The following is a 17,350-nucleotide window of genomic DNA, read 5'->3' as shown; positions in this document are numbered from 1 at the left end:
AAAAAAAAAAACCATGCCTTTTCAGTTTTGTTTCGTCTAGCTTGATAAATTCTCAAGCATTTATGATTCGATTTTGACATGAAAATTTGTGTCACGCTGATAGTTCTTTAACTGGATTCTACTGTTTCACAACTGCAGAACTTCGATTCACCGGTGCAAGAAGGGACGCAGGCCTGTGGTGGTTTGGAGAAGGCAATTGTGCTAGCGCCAAATCCTCAATCTGTTAATTTGCCTGAAAATGCCGCGAGACCTCAGCCTCAGGTTATATACTATATGTAGTTGTATAGAGAAGGATTTTAATTATGTTCTCAAAAGCCTTAGTATTTGTAGTGGTTTACAACCTACGAACGTGGTCTGTATGTAGCGCTGTTGCATGACATCTATTCACTCTTTGCGTCTTTTAACAGTTCGTATTAAGAGGTTTATGAGTTTTTTAAAAAAAAAATCCGTGCATGAATGCTGCGTCTCTAACATCAATTGAGAAATATGAACAGCTGCAGCCTGTAATTGTTCAAGAACAGAAGACAAGAAGGGGAAGATGTCTAACCAAGACAAAGGTTGTTTCAGTTTCATATGTTTCCTTCAACTGTTTTAAAAGTCGTGAAGATCCAGTTGGTTATGATTTCGGGATGTACGAGGTGATTAATGTCATGCAGTTTAATTAGTACCTTTTGCTTCTAGCCGTCTGAGTAGCACGTCAAATATTGAAAATGCGTGATTCAAACTCAACTCATATAGAGTATGTGGCTGCGATGTATATATATATATATATATATATATGTAGGTTGGATCTGCTCCTGAGATGGAAGAAACAATGCCAGGCATGGCTTTTTATGACCGCATCTTACCATTCCCAGCTCTTCTCAGAAATTGGAAAAGGGAGACAAGACAACGTCCCAGTGGTGCACAAGATAAGGTACCAGCTAGCGCTGCCAATCCGATTATTTGCTAGGCTTTCCATGTCGATCTCTCCCTCTTTCTGTTTTTCTTCTTATATATATTTTTTTATGGATATACAGAAATGACGAAACATATTTCTGTTGCAGTTTTATTTCCATCCAACGTGCAAAAGAATGTTTCGATCTTTAGTTGAGGTCATCAACTTCATCAGAAGCAACAACACTATAACATCTAACGAGAGGGAGACCAATGCTCAAGAGCTTCAGGTGAGTTGATCAGGTTGCTACTTGTAAATATCACAGCTTTACTTGTGTATAAACTAGGTAATTTAGATTTACATAGTCTTGCCTTGCCTCGAGGAGTTTCAATCACTTTGTAAAATGTATTGCAGGGTCCTCAACTGCTTAAATTATCTGAAGACCGAAACCATAGGAAACGGAAATACAATACTAGTAATGTTGGTTCCGAATCCAAGAAAAGAAGAATCTTCCCAGTTTCTTGGCGTACAGGGATGAAGACTAAAGATCAATCAGGAGTGAAAGAATTTTTCGATGACGCATATGCAAACCTCATGAACTTGCCCCCATCAACCCACGGGGCGGCAATCATAGAAGAGGACAAGAAGCTTAGGGTTGAGGCTTTCCTTCTTGATGCCCACGAAAACCTTCTCAAGGGTTTCCAGAAGGAAGAAACCAAAATTAGGATTCATCCCCAAACCATTCGCTATCAAAATGGCACTAGTCCTGGAGAGATTGATGGTGAGGTGATGAACGGCGGCGAGCCTTCTCAACATGCCCGCCAAAATGCGGAGCCATCATCAAAAACTCAGGAAGGCGCAGGGAACATTATCCCGGAGCCGCCATTACAGCAAGGTGGGATTGGGAATGCAAATGCAGATAATAAGGAAGCAACGATGAATCGGTGGACGGATAAAGAAATGGAGGTGGTCGAAATTTTTAGCCAAGGTTTGGGCGGCGACGGCAACGTGAATAATCAACAAGATGAAGAAGACCTTGTGGATTATTCTCACTTTCTGTTTGAGCCTGATCCTCCAGGTCTTTTTTGAGACAAATAAATAGAGGCAAATGGCAATAGCAGCAGCGAGCGATGTACACACACATTCATTTTCAGATAAAAAAGGAACTACCTTTTTTTCTGTTCTTTCTTATCACATTTTCATGACAAAATTGTGTAGTGTTTTATGCTAGCAAGTACTTCAGCGGAACCTATGGAGGATGACAATCTAAGTTTTGTTTTCACCTTCCTAAAAATCTTTCTTATTCAAAAGGACAATTAAGAGTATTTTGTGTGGATGAGGAGGCCAAAAAATAAGGCGGAGGCGGGAGTCGTCCAACAGAACTTACCCAATTCGGAACTGAAAGTAATTGCTGACATTAATGCAGGGAAATAAGAAGCAGTCTTCTCAAGTAAAACTCAAAAAACTGATCGATGAGGCTGTAGACAACATTATTATTATTATTTTCTTTTCTTTATTTGTTTGGTTTAGCAAATTTGCGTGAAGAGATCATGTCCCGGCCCCCATGATGACTGGCGAGTTCCTAAACCAGGCCTTAAGTTAAGTTAACCTGCGGGGGATTTTCTACCAATTCAAGCATTTTAAATTTGGGAACCTTTATTCAATCCTTCAATGCCTTGCTAGGTTAAGAGCAATAATCACACACATCGCTTTTTTAATTAATAATGATAACGGGATAAATACTGCGTACGCCTGCAAAATCCTTCGATTCAATGCTTTCTATTTCGAACCATTTGGTACTTATTTGAGGAAATCTTACGTATAGAAAATAGATGCAGATTTATTTTGCGATTAATCATTTAATTGCCCGACCAAGACCAATGGTCTTCCTTCGCTTTTTCTTTTTCAGGATGCATAAAACTCGGAAACTGAAGACAGAAGAATTGCTGGGAATCTTATCCCATACTTACCAAGTAAAAACCTTTTCTTAGCCTGGCGGAGGTTAGATGGTTACTGGATCCGCGTAGTAATTGTTGCTATTGTGTGGGTATGGGTACCAGCAGCAGAAAGGTTGGGAATTGTGTGGAAAGATGTAGGGCGTAGGCCAGGATATGCGCAACATGTAATGTAAGACAAAAGGTAAAAGGATCAGCCAACAATTTGGTTCTTCAGATAAACAAAGTAGGGTTGGGGTTGGGGTACATTTGTCCCACATCGGGGTTGGGGTTGGGTTTGGGTTGGGATATAAGTCCCTGGGATTGCCTCAAGAGTTGCCGGCTTTTGAGGTTAATTCTGGGATTAGGTTTATAAAACAACAAAAGTCTGATTCAGGCTGTTGAAAAAAGATAAACAAAGTAGATACAGAAGACCAATGCAGAAAACCAAGATCAAGAAATGACCAACGGTTACAATAGCTGAATAGAGGTGCAAAAGCACTAACCCAACGAATATTGTCAACCGAGTTGGCAATATGCAAAGAACAATAATATGACAGAAACGCACGGGTTTTGCAGGCAGAGGGCAAACTGCAAAGCAAGGTTAAGGAAGCTCTACAGAAGCAGAGGCAAAGCAACCTTTTTTATCAGCAGTTGGGCTCGACAAATTTTGATTGACACCCCATCTGTTCAAGGAACATAGTTAGACGTGAGTGTTTAGCCGCCCACAGCTCAGCCAGCTTCTGCTCCTTGGCCTCTGCATCCCTCCTTAATCCACCTAGCTGCTCCCTGTATTCGGCTTCAATCCTATCCAGAGTAGCCTTCTGCTCTTCCTTCAGTGCTTTCACCTTTGCCTCTATTGCCTCCATTTTCTCCCTCCTCTTACAGGCCTTCTCCGATTCCGCCTGTAACTCTACCCTCCTCAACCTCCAGGCTGCTTCCTTCTTGTGCACTGCCCAAGCACGCTGCATTTCTTCCAATTCTTTGCAGCATTCCAAGAGTTCAGATACCACCGCGGCCTTCTCTCTGGAGGGGGGAGGAGGCACCATCCCAAGACATGGCAAACTGTTCGAGACAGGATTTTTATCGTCTCTATCAGGCTGCAACCATGCTGCTCCTGGTGGTGGAACCACTGAAGGTGAAAGGCTTAAGGTCACAGAAGGTGATGATGGCCTAACAGGCACACCAGACGTAGAATTTGAAAGCCATGGAGGAAGTAATATTGGCGGAGAAGGAGCAAGTGGATCAGTGCAGACAAACTGGCCGCTCGAGGTAGCCATGAGAAATTTTTCGACACTATGCTTTTTAAGCTGTTTCTCAGTAAAAGTCTCCAAAATATGACTATTGTATTTTTCCCTCCTCAGCCGGCTAATATCTCAGTGTCCTCTTTGCTGCTTCTATCATAAAAACTTCCCACGCAGTTCAGCCAAAGACTTCAGCTGCGAATTTCTTCATCCAATTACTTTACGTGCTAATTGGCCTGAAGACGGATAACAATGCTTTGCATTGAGATATCAGGCGCCGCTTTCTTGGGCCATACTGTCTCGTAGAAGCAAGCAACAAAACATCTTCTTCAGTTTGCCCCTCTTTAATTTCCAGGTGTAAACACCACTGCCCCTGGCCACAAACTCTTAATCATGTGTCTGGTCGATGCAGAGGGAATAAATATTGGCATTATTTTACCCTCAGTCAAACAAAGCTAATGAAGCATGAGCAGAATTGTAGTGCTGATGCAAACATAAACAGAATTGTTGCGATTCGACCATATTGAAAGTAGCATGCAGGAGTGATTGTGGCAGCCATTTTATTTTTTATCACGGAGAAAAGAAATGTTTGGAGTTTTGAAGTCCACAGGCCAGAGGTGGGTTCAGTCAACACCCCCACCCCCTCACCTCCCGCCGCCCAAAAATAAATAAATAAAAGCTTCACGAACTGAATAGTACTATGTTTTTTTGAACAGACATGAGCTATACTTAGCAGGAGACATGAAATCGTCGTGCAAGATGCTGGTCATAATGATTCATGAAGGGGACGAGTGTCCATTTAAGGCGAATCCAGATGCGGTAGTGTTGTGATTACGTATACATGAGGCTGAGAGTTCACATCAAGACCAGAGATTCATAAGTATAACATCAAGCAAAAAAAACTGACTAGAGGGCAAGTCAAATAGTCAATTACGATGCAGAACAAGAATCAAAAAGAAGAATAATAGACAAACCTTGATTGATAGTGAGCTGAACAATTAGTTATATGAATCCCTAACTCTCCCTAGATCTGAATTTTGTTTCGAGTTGCATCGTGAATTCCCAAAAGCAAACAGATCGTTGCTACACGATAACATGCTGAAAACTGTAGATTGGAGACTAACCATCACGGTTTTATAACAATTTACTTATTGAGCAAGGCTAATTGATGTCTGATCTGCAATAACTAAATCACCTACTATATTAGAGGCACGGATGATATTTAAAGCAGTCGATCTGAGAAAAGTAGCCGGGAACAGAAAATGTGCTGCCCACATCAATAAATAAATACGAAAATCTCCAGCAACATATATATCGCAGGGTAGACGACTTGCTTAAGAGTTAGCGTAACATGATGCGCATAATTGAAAGTTTTACTAGAGAAGGGAAGGGCTACTTTGTTCTCCGTACAGTGGGAATAAGGAAATCAAATCTTTATCTAACGGTGATAGTAGGAATTTCTCCGACTCAACCAACAGATGTACCAGAACTACTACTAATATGCCCTAGCCACCCCCCCCCCCCCCCCCCAAAAAAAGACAACTCGTCAGGGCAAATTCAAAGCTGGTCCTAAAAACAGATACTACTATGATTTAATTCCTTTCTTTTTTTTTTTGGGCCGGGACCATGAAGAATAACTGGAACTGAAGAAAAGGAGTTGCATGTGTTTTCCGAACAGATGGCCCTCATAGCAAACACTACTCCGTTGCATCTCTCTAGCCAGTAAGCATAATGTAACCATAGAAAACCCGCAAACGTTATCAATCTTGATATCAGAGAACAAACAATGTATCTACACAAACAAGACCCAAGTGTTTTTTTTTTTTTTCAAAAAAAGAAGAAGAAGAAAATGAGGAAACAAAAGAGAAAATGAACTTACAGGGTAGGATACAGAAGAAATCCCAGCACTGCATGCTTTCACTCGGCAAGAAAAGAGGTGTCTCTCTCTGATGAAGAAACGATGGATGGAGTAGTAACTCTGTGAAGGCTGGACTTGGACTTTGGAGCGAAGTGAAGTGAAGTTGGGCGTGCGAAGAAGAGAAATGAGGGGTGGAGACCCAGAGAGAGAGAGAGAGTAGGCCAGTAGCAGCAGAGACCGGAGACGAGCGGTTCTCTTTTATGTTTCCCGGATATCTAAGTGACGCGCCAGAAGAATGTGATGACGTAAATGTTGGAGCAGGCTTCTGAGCCTCCAAACGTAGAAGTACTACTAGCATCAGCGATTTTATACAACTCTCACGTGGCCAAAATTTCTACTACGTTCTTTCTTTCTTAGCTCTTTTTAATTTTTATAAAAAAAAGAAATTGAATGAATTCGACTTCAATCATCCGGATCAGACCGTATTTCAAAAGCACAAATCCTTTATAAAAATTCTTACAAATCCTCAGTTAACACAATTCTCAGTCAACAACAAAATTCCAACATACGAATCAACTTTTCTTTTTGTATTCTTTCTTAGCTATTATGCAAAACATAGCCAAAATTTCTACTGCATCCTTTCTTTCTACAACTAGGAGCTGTATAGCACAAAATATTGTAGTAGTATTACGAGGCAATCAATATGCACCGTAGATTATTCCACAGTCATGTTTACTGCAATTTTCGATGCCCCCGATTGGGTAATTTGGGAGGTGGTCCCTTTTTTACCATCTCAATTTTCTTTCTTTTACCAATTCCCCTCCCTGGCTAAATTTTCTTTTTCAGCTTTTATGAAAAAAAAAAAAAAGAGTGTAGTTGACACGCTATTTATAATAAAAATGAATGCCATAATAATGGCAAAATTGCTGGGCGCACGAGACCCGCGCTGTTCGAGAGTCGAGACTTGTGACGGTCATGATGGGAAGGCTTATCCTGTTTTAGCGTATTACCGCCACAACTAACCACTGACCCAATGGCGCAGTGACAATCGGGGAGAGATTTAAGTACCCTTTTGAGCTGTTGGTGAGGGTTCGAATTTCATCAACAACGAAAAAAATTTAATTGGATCTGGCTACTCACTAGCCCTTACAATAGTTTTCTTAGGCTCCCCTTCCCTCTAGATTAGAATAGAATAGATTATACAAATGTATCGTTGTTGACAAAAAAAAAAAAAAAAAAAGAGTATTACCACCACCGCTACTTGAAAGTTATTTTCTAGCTTCAACGACCCTTTTCACCATTTTCTGCAAAACTGGCTGCATTTTACTAGGCTAAAGGCTAGAGGGGTCCTTCAGATTCCTAAAGCAAACCGCAGCAGCATCCAACCCCAACCCGAGATGCAAATTTGAAGCACCTCAATCCTATTTCCCTCGGGGGTTTTTTTTTTCCCAAAAAGAAATTCTTTAAAAATAACGCTTTAAGTATAATTCTACACCCCAAAGAGGTCTTTATAGAATTCACAAGAAAAGGAAATCAAAACCCACAAATATAAGGCGTCAGAGTATCGTGTACTTCTGAGGGGGTTCTAGTTCTAACTCCACAGCCTAAAGAATTTTGGTTGCAGGAAGGACCTGAGAGAATTTTTATGCGCATTGGCATTATTAGCTGATACGTTACGGCCAGTATCCGTATCGTTGTCAACATACTACCCCTAGTACCAAAGCAAGTGTTCAGGTTATGAACCTTTCAAGAACAAACAGATTGCACAAAAAAAAAAAAGAATGGCTCCAGTGGAAAATGGAAATCTCAAGATCCTTTAAGAGGCGAAGGAATCGATACCCAGGTATTTTCTTTTTTTTTGGTAAATAAAGACCCAGGTATTTTCTTTGTTTAGACTTTGGAGGGATGATTTTGGGAGCTGGGGCACCACCGGGCAGGGGAGGGGAAGTGGGGGTGACTGCAGTCCGGATTTCACGGCACAAAGGGACGATTCTGATGGGGACTGGACCTTACAGCCCCGAGCCCTGACCCTGACGCTGCCGTCTCAGCTGTCATTGATGCGGTTGCGTCTGATTTTTTCCCTTCTCTCATTCAGTCTTTTACCATCCCTCTTACTGCAATGGACTGTAGGATAGAATTAGGGATAATTTCAAAAACCTCCCCTAATGCTCCTGACAATTACAAAGAGCTTCCCCAAAATTCTAAAAACTACACAAATCTTCCTTCTTTTAACGGTTTAGGAATGTTATAGGCCCAAAATGCTTGTGCATGCCAAATTATAATACCCTTCTCTTAATACAAGAAAAAAAAATTTGTGTTGCTTCAAAAGTTCTTCTTAAGTTGCCAAATATAGGTTTTGTGCCAAACAACTTTGTTTATGTGATTCATGGTTATCAAGTTGATATGGATGAAGTGTTTGATATTTGTATCATCATTTTTTTTCCTGCAATTGAAGACGCAACTTTTGCCTTTATAATTTTTTTTTTTCAATGAAAAGAGGAAGAGGAAGAGTAGGGATATGAATTAGATGGTAAAAGAAATTGTTTTGTCAAGGCACAAGAATAAGGTGGAAAAAAAAATACCAATTTATCCAAGAAGAAAAAGAGATTTATATAGTTGCATGGTAAAAGTTGTATAATTAGGATGAAATGAAGGTTGTGTTTGGATTGCATTTTCCGTCATTTTTCATGGAAAAAATACTGTAGCGATTTGATGTATGTGAGAGAAAAAGGTGATAGGGAAATGTGATCACAGAAAACGATAATATTTTCCGACGGAAACAAGCAATCCAAACAAGGCCTTAGGTTGCGTTTGGATTGCATTTCCATAGATTTTTCGTTGGAAAATTACTGTAGCGATTTGATGTATGTGAGGTAAAAATGTGATTGGGAAATGTGTTTACGGAAAACAAGACCATTTTTCGGTGGAAAATGGCTATCCAAACAAGCCCTTAGTCTTTTAATATAGGAGTTATGTTTTTAACGAGTAAAAAAGAAAGATTGATGATTGTAATTGATGTTCTATTCCTACTTGATTTTTTTTTTCAAAAAAAAATTCCATAAATGGGTCTAAGTGGTACGTGAGGCCTATTTGTGTAAGTTTACATCAGAAAATATATGTGCAATATTTAAAACCTTATGAAAGGTCCTGTAACTAAGATAAACCATACTTAAAGTAAACAAGTTCAATAAATACTACTACGGTGGCTGCAGCAATTTGGCAGCAGTCCTAGCGAGACAAATACTACTGGTACCACAGATTTGACTCCAAAAAGCCCTGAAGAGGGGGAAGAAGGGCAGCTCTAGAGTGGGGAAGAGAAGATGACAAAGACATGTCAACAAAATTGCAAAAGTGAGGGAGATCCTGCTCGAGGGCCGGCCTGATCCCACTTCTGAAAAGGCGGGTGGAATTGGGTGGGGGTCTGGAGCGGCAGGCAACTATACACCACGGTAGAAAGTAGGAACCGCCCCCAGCAGGAGCCTCGACCCTGGAGTCTGGAAAGCACTACGGAGTCCTTAATGTGTGTGTCGCCATATGATGCCGTTTGATTCAAATTACTAATGACCTCAAAACGCCAGTATTCGACACAAACCGGTAAGACTTTCCCTAGGACTAGTGGACTACTGCCAGCTGATCCCATCATATGCTATAATGCATAGGGATCCGCGGTTATCAAAATCAATCAAAATACCAATAATCTCTCCCTACAATCCAATTGGACATACTTACTAAACCCGGCCCAGTAAATAACCGGCAGAGGGATTGGATTAATGGATCGCTAGTTCAACCAGTAGATGAACCGGTGAGTATTAATTTAATATTTATAAATATAAAATAGTAATTTTAATGTACATAAAATGTATAATAAAGTTTTTTAGATATGAATTATTATACTTAGGAAGATATATGATAAATATATAGATATTAATAGAAGATTTAACTTCATTTTATTGTACTTTTACATAAATAAATAATATAGTCAAGTATAAAACAAAATCTATATCGCTTGTTTTAAAAAATATAGCATTATTTTTTCATTATTTTATTTTTGTTTAAAAATAAAGTAATTTCTAACTAATCAAATATTGTCAATTTAAAGTTAAAAAGGACTAATTGGATAGTAAAAAATAAACAAGTTTATTAAAACTATTTAATTATTAAATAAAAAATAAGCAAATGGTAAAGTTTTATATATATTTCAATGAAGATCCAATGTATAAAACTTATCAAAGGCATATATACATTTTGTTTAAAAAACAAAGACCCACAATTATATATATATATATATATATATAAGGTAAATCGAGTCAATTAAAAAATTGAGCGAGTTTTCGATTGAACCACTAGATCAACCGGATTTGATCAGATCAATTTCTTATTCAGTTGAACTAGAGACCCGACCCGATCTGATGTGCGAATCATTGGGATAGCCGGTTCAATCGGTGGATCCGGTTGAATTTAATAACTATGCCCAACAATCCAATGCTACAGTCCAAATAGGAGCTTAGTCCTTTTTTTTATAGCCACTCAACCAAAGCTGAGTGGTTCTGTAGTGCGGTGACCAGGCCAAGGGGAAAAAAATTTCTTGACCACGGATTGAAAACCAAATTGCGTCCTTATATACTATGCTACGTACTGGCATGCATAGTCCGTCGGTGCTTGGTAGTCACGAATACTCGTAGAGGAGAGAAACATAGGCTGGATGGATGTTGGACACCTGCAGTACGATGAAGCAGAGTCCTTTAGTAGTAATACTACCATTCCCATACCATAATGCGAGGAAAGCTTTTCGTGAGAATGGGCTGGATTCCGCTTCCAAAGGACCCTTGTCTTGGGCTTCCAATTTCAAGGCGACGGGCTACAAACACATAATAATTTTAACCCATCCTAATTTTTATTTATTTATTTTTTGGGTAAGTAACCCATCCTAATTCTTATTATTTGAAATTAAAACCTGGGAATATATTGGCTAATATATTGGTAAGTAACCCATTCACAATTCTTATTATTTTTTGGATTGCGGTTTTTCGTCGGAAAATTACATCGTTTTCCGTGATCACATTTTCCTATTACCTTTTTTCCTTACATACATCAAATTGCTACAGTAATTTTTCCATGAAAAATGCAATCCAAACACAACCTAAGAAGTCAGATATACCATAACACTTTTTTTTTTGTTCCTTTTAGTAACAGTGTTGATTATGCGCATTCAGGTTCTTAGCAGAATTATATGATCATTAGGGAAATTGTCTTTGATTTCAGATGATATTTTCTTTTCAATTCAACTTCACAAAGCGATGTTGATATTGATGGTAAGTGGCTTTAAAAGAAATGATCTCATGCAACAGTGAAAGCAACAATGAAACCATGCACTACCCGCAGACCAGATCAAATCTCTGAAGACAATTGGGCCTAAAATCATTGACACAAATCCTAAATTTTCTAAATTATTAATCATTTTATTATGGTTTTAGGTATATTTGTCCGACTTCATTTTTTCCCCCAAACGATTTGGATACAAATATTTTTTTAAAATAATATTTCACTTGCATTATAAAACGCATTTTTTCAATTATTTTTTTTATATTTTCAACTATCTTTTTATCTTATATATATCACATCTAAAAAAAATATTACAGTAAATATTCTAAATCATATTACAAATAATACACTCTATCCAAACACGCCTCCAGGTTATTTGTTCAGAAAATCAAATGAATTTTCTTGGCCTTCTTGGCCCGCTAGGGCGGGCCACTTTCTAATTCCTTTAGACTGTGTTTTATTTCCCCAATTTTATCTGCTTACATCATCATTACAATTTTCAATACACCTTTTTATCTTCTCAATTACCTTTTTATCTCACACACAACACATCACAAAGGGTGCCACAGTAAAAATATTCCAAATAAAACACAATCCAAACAAACCCTATGTATATCCACCTTGCAAAATCCAAATTATGAATCTTCTTTGTTCAATTATCTAAATGACGCATAATTTAGAAAACCTGTCAAGTGTTCCAAGGAGAGTGGTTCTAACTTGTATGTAGTATAATACCATGCTCTATATAGTAGTGTTTGACCAACCTGTCGACGTTATTTATTACAAAAAATAATAATAATAATAATAATAAAGAAGGAAAGAAGGCAAGCAAGAAAGAAAAGGAAATCCCTGTCAGATGTTCCACACTTTCAATAATTCCTTCAGAAACGATTTAAAAACCTGCAGTTCTAGAAGAAAAGCGGGGGCAGACAGGGACGGAACAACTAGAAGCATCCATCAGATTATCCAAAACATCCAACTTTTTTTTTTATTTTTTTATTAAGGTTTCCACATGTGTGCCCGGTGGAAGTATGGATGGTTTTGGCTGGGGAGGGGGGCGCAATTATCTGACTCTTTCTCCATGTAATATGGTAAAAATAAAATACTAGTCATCAATTATTTGACTCTTTCTCCGGGCGAGTTACGTAATGCAGGTTGTCTCCAAGTGAGGTCATAGTACCTTGTTTGGATTGCAAATTTTTAAGAAATTCTCCCGACAAAATTTTCAATCATCTATTTGCTTTATATATTACATTGTAATATTATATTTTATAAGAGAAATATATTTTAAAAAACTCACAATCCCAATGAAGTCTTTTGCACCTGGTTTGGTGTGTGTGTTTTCACCCAAAAAAAAAAAACGCGTAACACATTTTTCAATCACTTTTAAGTTCTAGGATCTTGTTATTTAATGCAGAATCAGACCAAGCGAAATGTACCACGCACCTGTATGGATTTAGAATAATTCTCATATAGAGATACATAGATAAAAGATAAAATTTGAACACTTAACCTTCTAACACACAATTAATGTGATGACCAACTCCTCTAGAGGGAGTGGGTTCATTGTCTTGTAATGTTGATATATTTGCGAATTTTTACAAAAAAAAAAAAAAAAAAAAAAAGAAAGAAAAAAAATCTCTCAAGACATATTTTCATCATCATAGTGCAAAATTCTCTCGAGTTTTTTGCAAAGGGACTTAAAGTTGGGACTTGCTACTATGAAGATTTAGCAGTAAAAAATAAAATAAAATAAAATTTTGAGCATTAATTGGAGTCAATGACAAAGAGTAGGGGTAATCATTTTAGCTCCATCTAGCCATTGATAGACTAAGTAAACAACGATTTACTAATCAACCTGCTGATTTTCCATTCTAAAATGCACGCTGAATTAGACCATTTAAACCCGACAAAACGGCTAGAATCTAAAATGAGCAACCAAAAAATTCCAATCACAAGCGAATATTAGTCGGAACCAATCGTAACATCCGTCAAGTTTGTGAAATGAATCGCACAACCCACCCGTCCACCCTACCAGTCCGCTGCCCTAATCGTCAAGTTTTTTGACTGATTTTCAGTTGTCATCAATTGCTTGTTTAATAAGTATCTTACAATGCTGCAGTGAGAGGAACAAGTAGTATCTAAAAGGCGAGTCAACCTTCATTCCCCACGAGGGTCTAAAAGTAGCCTTCTTCCTTCTTTCCGTCTTCACCATTGGCAATTAAAATAAAAACCCCTCTCCAACTCTCTACTTTCTACTTCCAACTTTCCTCTCATCAGAGACCCATTCCTTTTTACTCCCCAATTAACGTGTTGAGCTGCTTGCAAAATACTACATGTATACTATCAATCATTCTTCTTTCCACGGATTCTTCTCACCAGTAAGAGAGAAAAGGGCAGGTGTGGTTGGCGGCTAATACCTAACTCGAGGAAAGGGAGGAGAGGTATAATTCACATTAGATCTGGATTCACAGAAGTTCTGGGGTGGTTACAAATTACAATCGTGCTAGTGCTGGTATTCAAGTTTGTGTATGTGTTTTAACTCGACTGCGGCAGCAGGTTGTGATATAATCTACTACTATTATGCATATATGAATGACATCCTGAAGTGGGCTCTTGCGCTTTGCTTGGTTTCTGGAGCGAAGAATTGCTGTCTCTTTTTTGAAGCTTTGCTTCCATGGGGATTTGCTTGAGCCAACAAGTCAAGGCTGAGTTTCCATTTTCCTCTGGTACAGGTAATTTGCCCTTCATCTTCGCTTCCGTTCTTCACGTATACAAAATATGAGAAAGGAGGTGTCTCTCTTTGCCATTATTGTATAATCCATCAATCTTAGCTAGCTAAATTGTTTAATCTGGTATTTTTCCACGGTCTTCATTCTTCTTTTATCTTGTGTGGATTAGGAAGTGAATCTTTCTAGGATTCTTTCAATTAGAGGTTTATCTAGTTCAACTGATTTTAAAGTCTAAACTAGGTGATGCGAATTCTTAGCTGCAAAGTACTCTTTTTTTTTTTGGTTGTAACTGCTAGCTGGACTTCAGTACGAGTAGGGTCTTTTTTACCGTGCTTCTATGCAGTTCATGAAGTTTCATTTTGTATGACCTACACGTTGTCTTGGCCTGTGGGAAAAAAAAGTACCATATATATCCTAGCTGCTTGTTTTGTTTTCTCAGTTCTATTCGTATCGCTTAGCTGTTGGACTGTGTGTAGAAGTAAACTCACGAAATGTGAGTGAGGATGGGACTCAGACGAGCAATTTGAGCAGCAAGGCCTCTTCATTTTCCATGTGTCAGACCCCTCGAAGTGAGGGTGAGATCTTGGAGTCCTCCAACTTGAAGAGCTTCACCTTTGGTGAACTCAAAGCAGCTACCAGAAACTTCAGGCCTGACAGTGTTTTGGGCGAAGGTGGCTTTGGCTCTGTTTTCAAGGGGTGGATTGATGAGCAATCCCAAGCAGCATCAAAGCCTGGGACTGGGATAGTTGTAGCTGTGAAGAGGCTAAACCAAGATGGTTGGCAGGGGCACAAGGAGTGGCTGGTGAGCAATCTAAAATTTTTGGCATATCCTCAATTCTTATTCCTAAGTGATAGGAGGCAAGTTATTTGTAGCACAAGTACTTTATAACACAAAAAAATATTTTTTTTTTTTGGCCTTGCTTGTTACGTAGGCTTCTTAGAAATACTTTGAATCTTTCAAGTCAACATAGCACTTAGGCACACTTAAAGTGATTCATATTGCACTAAAGTTTTGAAGAATTATCTCTTCACCTGTCAACTAGCTAATTTTTCTTTTTGAACTTTTGGATTTGCAGGCCGAGATTAATTATCTTGGGCAGCTGCGTCACCCTAACCTTGTGAAGTTGATCGGGTACTGCTTGGAGGATGACCACCGACTTTTGGTCTACGAGTTCATGCCCAAGGGTAGCATGGAAAATCATCTATTCAGAAGTAGGTTCTTATGTCCTCTTAGGACTAGACCTTTTAGTTGTGACAAGAGTTTCCTGGTTTATTCTATCTATTAATAATGGAAATGTTCTCTCACATGTTGATTTTCATTCAATCAGAAGGATCTTACTTCCAGCCGCTCTCTTGGAGCCTTCGTATGAAAATTACTCTTGGCGCTGCCAGGGGACTTGCCTTTCTTCACAGTGCTGAAACAAAAGTTATTTATAGGGACTTCAAGACTTCTAATATCCTCCTTGACTCCGTATGTGATTCGAGAACCATTTTCCATAATATTTTAAGAGATAATGAACTTTCTTGCTTCTATTACGCATGACATGACTAGTATCTGTCTTCTGATTTCTATTCCCCTTGCTGTTTTTTCTGGTTTAATTCTGCAGAACTACAATGCCAAACTTTCTGATTTTGGGTTGGCCAGGGATGGGCCAACTGGTGATAAGAGCCACGTCTCTACTAGGGTTATGGGGACCTATGGTTATGCTGCCCCTGAGTACCTGTCAACAGGTAAATCAACTTAGCGTGTCATGATACCATTGTCATTGTATCTTTGTTTCATGTTCCCGACTTGAATCCATGCTATAGAACATTTTTTGCTAAGCTTCTGTATTTAGCTTTCCTCCATTGTTCCGGTTGATTTGCGTTTCTGTTTTATGGCATTTCATGTTCTATATCACGTGTGTGAACTCTTCTTCTGTAAATTGCTGCAACCAAAATTCTTTTAAAGAAACAATTATTTTGAAAGATGATTAGTCATTACACTTTGATACTCTCTGTTCAGAAGAAGATGATGTAGTACTGTTGCAGAATACAATCTGATGGGTGATCAACTTGTGTCGGTCTGTATGTGTGTGTACACGCATGCACGCAAACACACACACACACACACACATGCATATATATACAGGGAAACCTGTGACAAATTGGTGATGTGATCATGATGCAAGGAATAAACATATAACATGACGGTAATATGATGAGCATGGATGTGACTGGCCATGCAGTATGATATTTCCATAACCTTCTGTCCTTGCTGTTAAAGAGATGGACTTTTTTTTATCACTCTTCTGGTTTACATTTATTTCTCATTAACTTTTACGGTAAACAATTGATTGATGGAACTCACTCTGGTTTTAGTAACATAATAATGTGCACCATTATTAACTTTTATCCTTGCTGAAAAGGTCATTTAACTGCAAAGAGCGATGTCTACAGCTTTGGAGTTGTTCTTCTGGAGATGTTGTCTGGGAAAAAAGCAATAGACAAGAATCGGCCAACTGGGGAACAAAATCTAGTGGAGTGGGCAAAACCTTACCTTACCAACAAACGCCGAATTTTCCGCATTCTGGATGCCCGTCTTGAAGGCCAGTATTCCATGGGTCGAGCACTAAGGGTGGCTAATCTTGCCATTCACTGCTTGTCCGTGGACCCCAAGGTGAGGCCAAGCATGGACGAGGTTGTAACAACTCTAGAGCAGCTCCAGGACTTGAAAGGCACATCAAACCATGACCAGAAGGACAGCCAGTTAAATCTGGATGGCAATTCAGGTGGTGGGCCTAGGCATTGCAGAAGAAGTGCTGAAGAAGCTCCTGGAATGACGGCTTACCCTAGACCTTCAGCTTCACCACTTTATGCTTGAAGGAAGGAGGAAAGACAATTCCATTGCGAGAGCATTGATCAATTTTTTGCTATATTCCCAAGTGATGTACAGTTTTTGCTTTTTGGTAGTACGGTGGTCATGGCGAGGCTTAAAAAGCTGCTGCTCTTCCTTCCTTGTAATGCGAGGGTTTTGCATGCTTTTGGTAAATGGATGTTTGCATCAGATGTTGCGAGGAAAGATTAGGAACTTGTTGCTCTTTGGCTTGTAATTTTGTAGTTTGTAGCGTTTGAACTCGTTGCATGTGTGCCATAAGCTCTCTCTGTTTGAATGTGTAGCCCATGACTGGAAACTGGCCATGACCCTTTATTTATTAATTTTGTCGCATGGCCTTGGCAGCAGGTGCTTGAATTTTTGGATTCCCGGCCCGGAGTTTTAGATAAGAAGGCGTAGATTCAAATGAAGATATCCCAATTTAATCTCCATCTAGCCCAAATCTCGCTGTACTAATCAAGCCCCCTTGGTTTTTGGTGCCTGGCACTGCATAGAGAAGCCCAAGGGA

General features: G+C 38.9%; 2 protein-coding genes across 7 annotated transcripts; one reads left to right on the top strand and one right to left on the bottom strand.

Moving 5' to 3' along the window:
• Nucleotides 1–3,253: 3,253 nt before the first annotated feature.
• LOC113691553 (transcription factor AS1-like) lies at nt 3,254–6,255 on the bottom strand. 5 transcript variants are annotated; one of them, XM_072052004.1, is made up of 3 exons: nt 5,935–6,255; nt 5,030–5,160; nt 3,254–4,454 (listed from the first exon to the last, which is right to left on the bottom strand). In XM_072052004.1, exon 3 carries the CDS (start codon nt 4,089–4,091, stop codon nt 3,459–3,461), a length of 633 nt encoding a protein of 210 aa, XP_071908105.1. In that variant the 5' UTR covers nt 4,092–4,454; nt 5,030–5,160; nt 5,935–6,255; the 3' UTR covers nt 3,254–3,458. The 5 variants fall into 5 exon arrangements, with proteins under 5 accessions (XP_071908105.1, XP_071908106.1, XP_027065530.2 ...); XM_072052005.1 differs by having other exon boundaries at nt 3,254–4,428; XM_027209729.2 differs by lacking the exon at nt 5,030–5,160.
• Nucleotides 6,256–13,367: 7,112 nt separating this feature from the next.
• On the top strand, nt 13,368–17,189 carry LOC113692186 (probable serine/threonine-protein kinase PBL10). 2 transcript variants are annotated; one of them, XM_072052000.1, is made up of 6 exons: nt 13,368–13,970; nt 14,444–14,769; nt 15,044–15,179; nt 15,296–15,438; nt 15,575–15,698; nt 16,376–17,189. In XM_072052000.1, the coding sequence occupies exons 1-6, from the start codon at nt 13,913–13,915 to the stop codon at nt 16,828–16,830; spliced, it is 1,242 nt and encodes a 413-aa protein (XP_071908101.1). In that variant the 5' UTR covers nt 13,368–13,912; the 3' UTR covers nt 16,831–17,189. The 2 variants fall into 2 exon arrangements, with proteins under 2 accessions (XP_071908101.1, XP_071908102.1); XM_072052001.1 differs by having other exon boundaries at nt 14,407–14,769.
• The last annotated feature ends 161 nt before the right edge of the window (nt 17,190–17,350 follow it).

The sequence above is a fragment of the Coffea arabica genome, chromosome 6c (assembly GCF_036785885.1).
Source record: "Coffea arabica cultivar ET-39 chromosome 6c, Coffea Arabica ET-39 HiFi, whole genome shotgun sequence".
Taxonomy (NCBI): domain Eukaryota; kingdom Viridiplantae; phylum Streptophyta; class Magnoliopsida; order Gentianales; family Rubiaceae; genus Coffea; species Coffea arabica.
The sequence above is the reverse complement of the archived record's forward strand: the minus strand, read 5'-3'. Positions and strand labels throughout refer to the sequence as shown.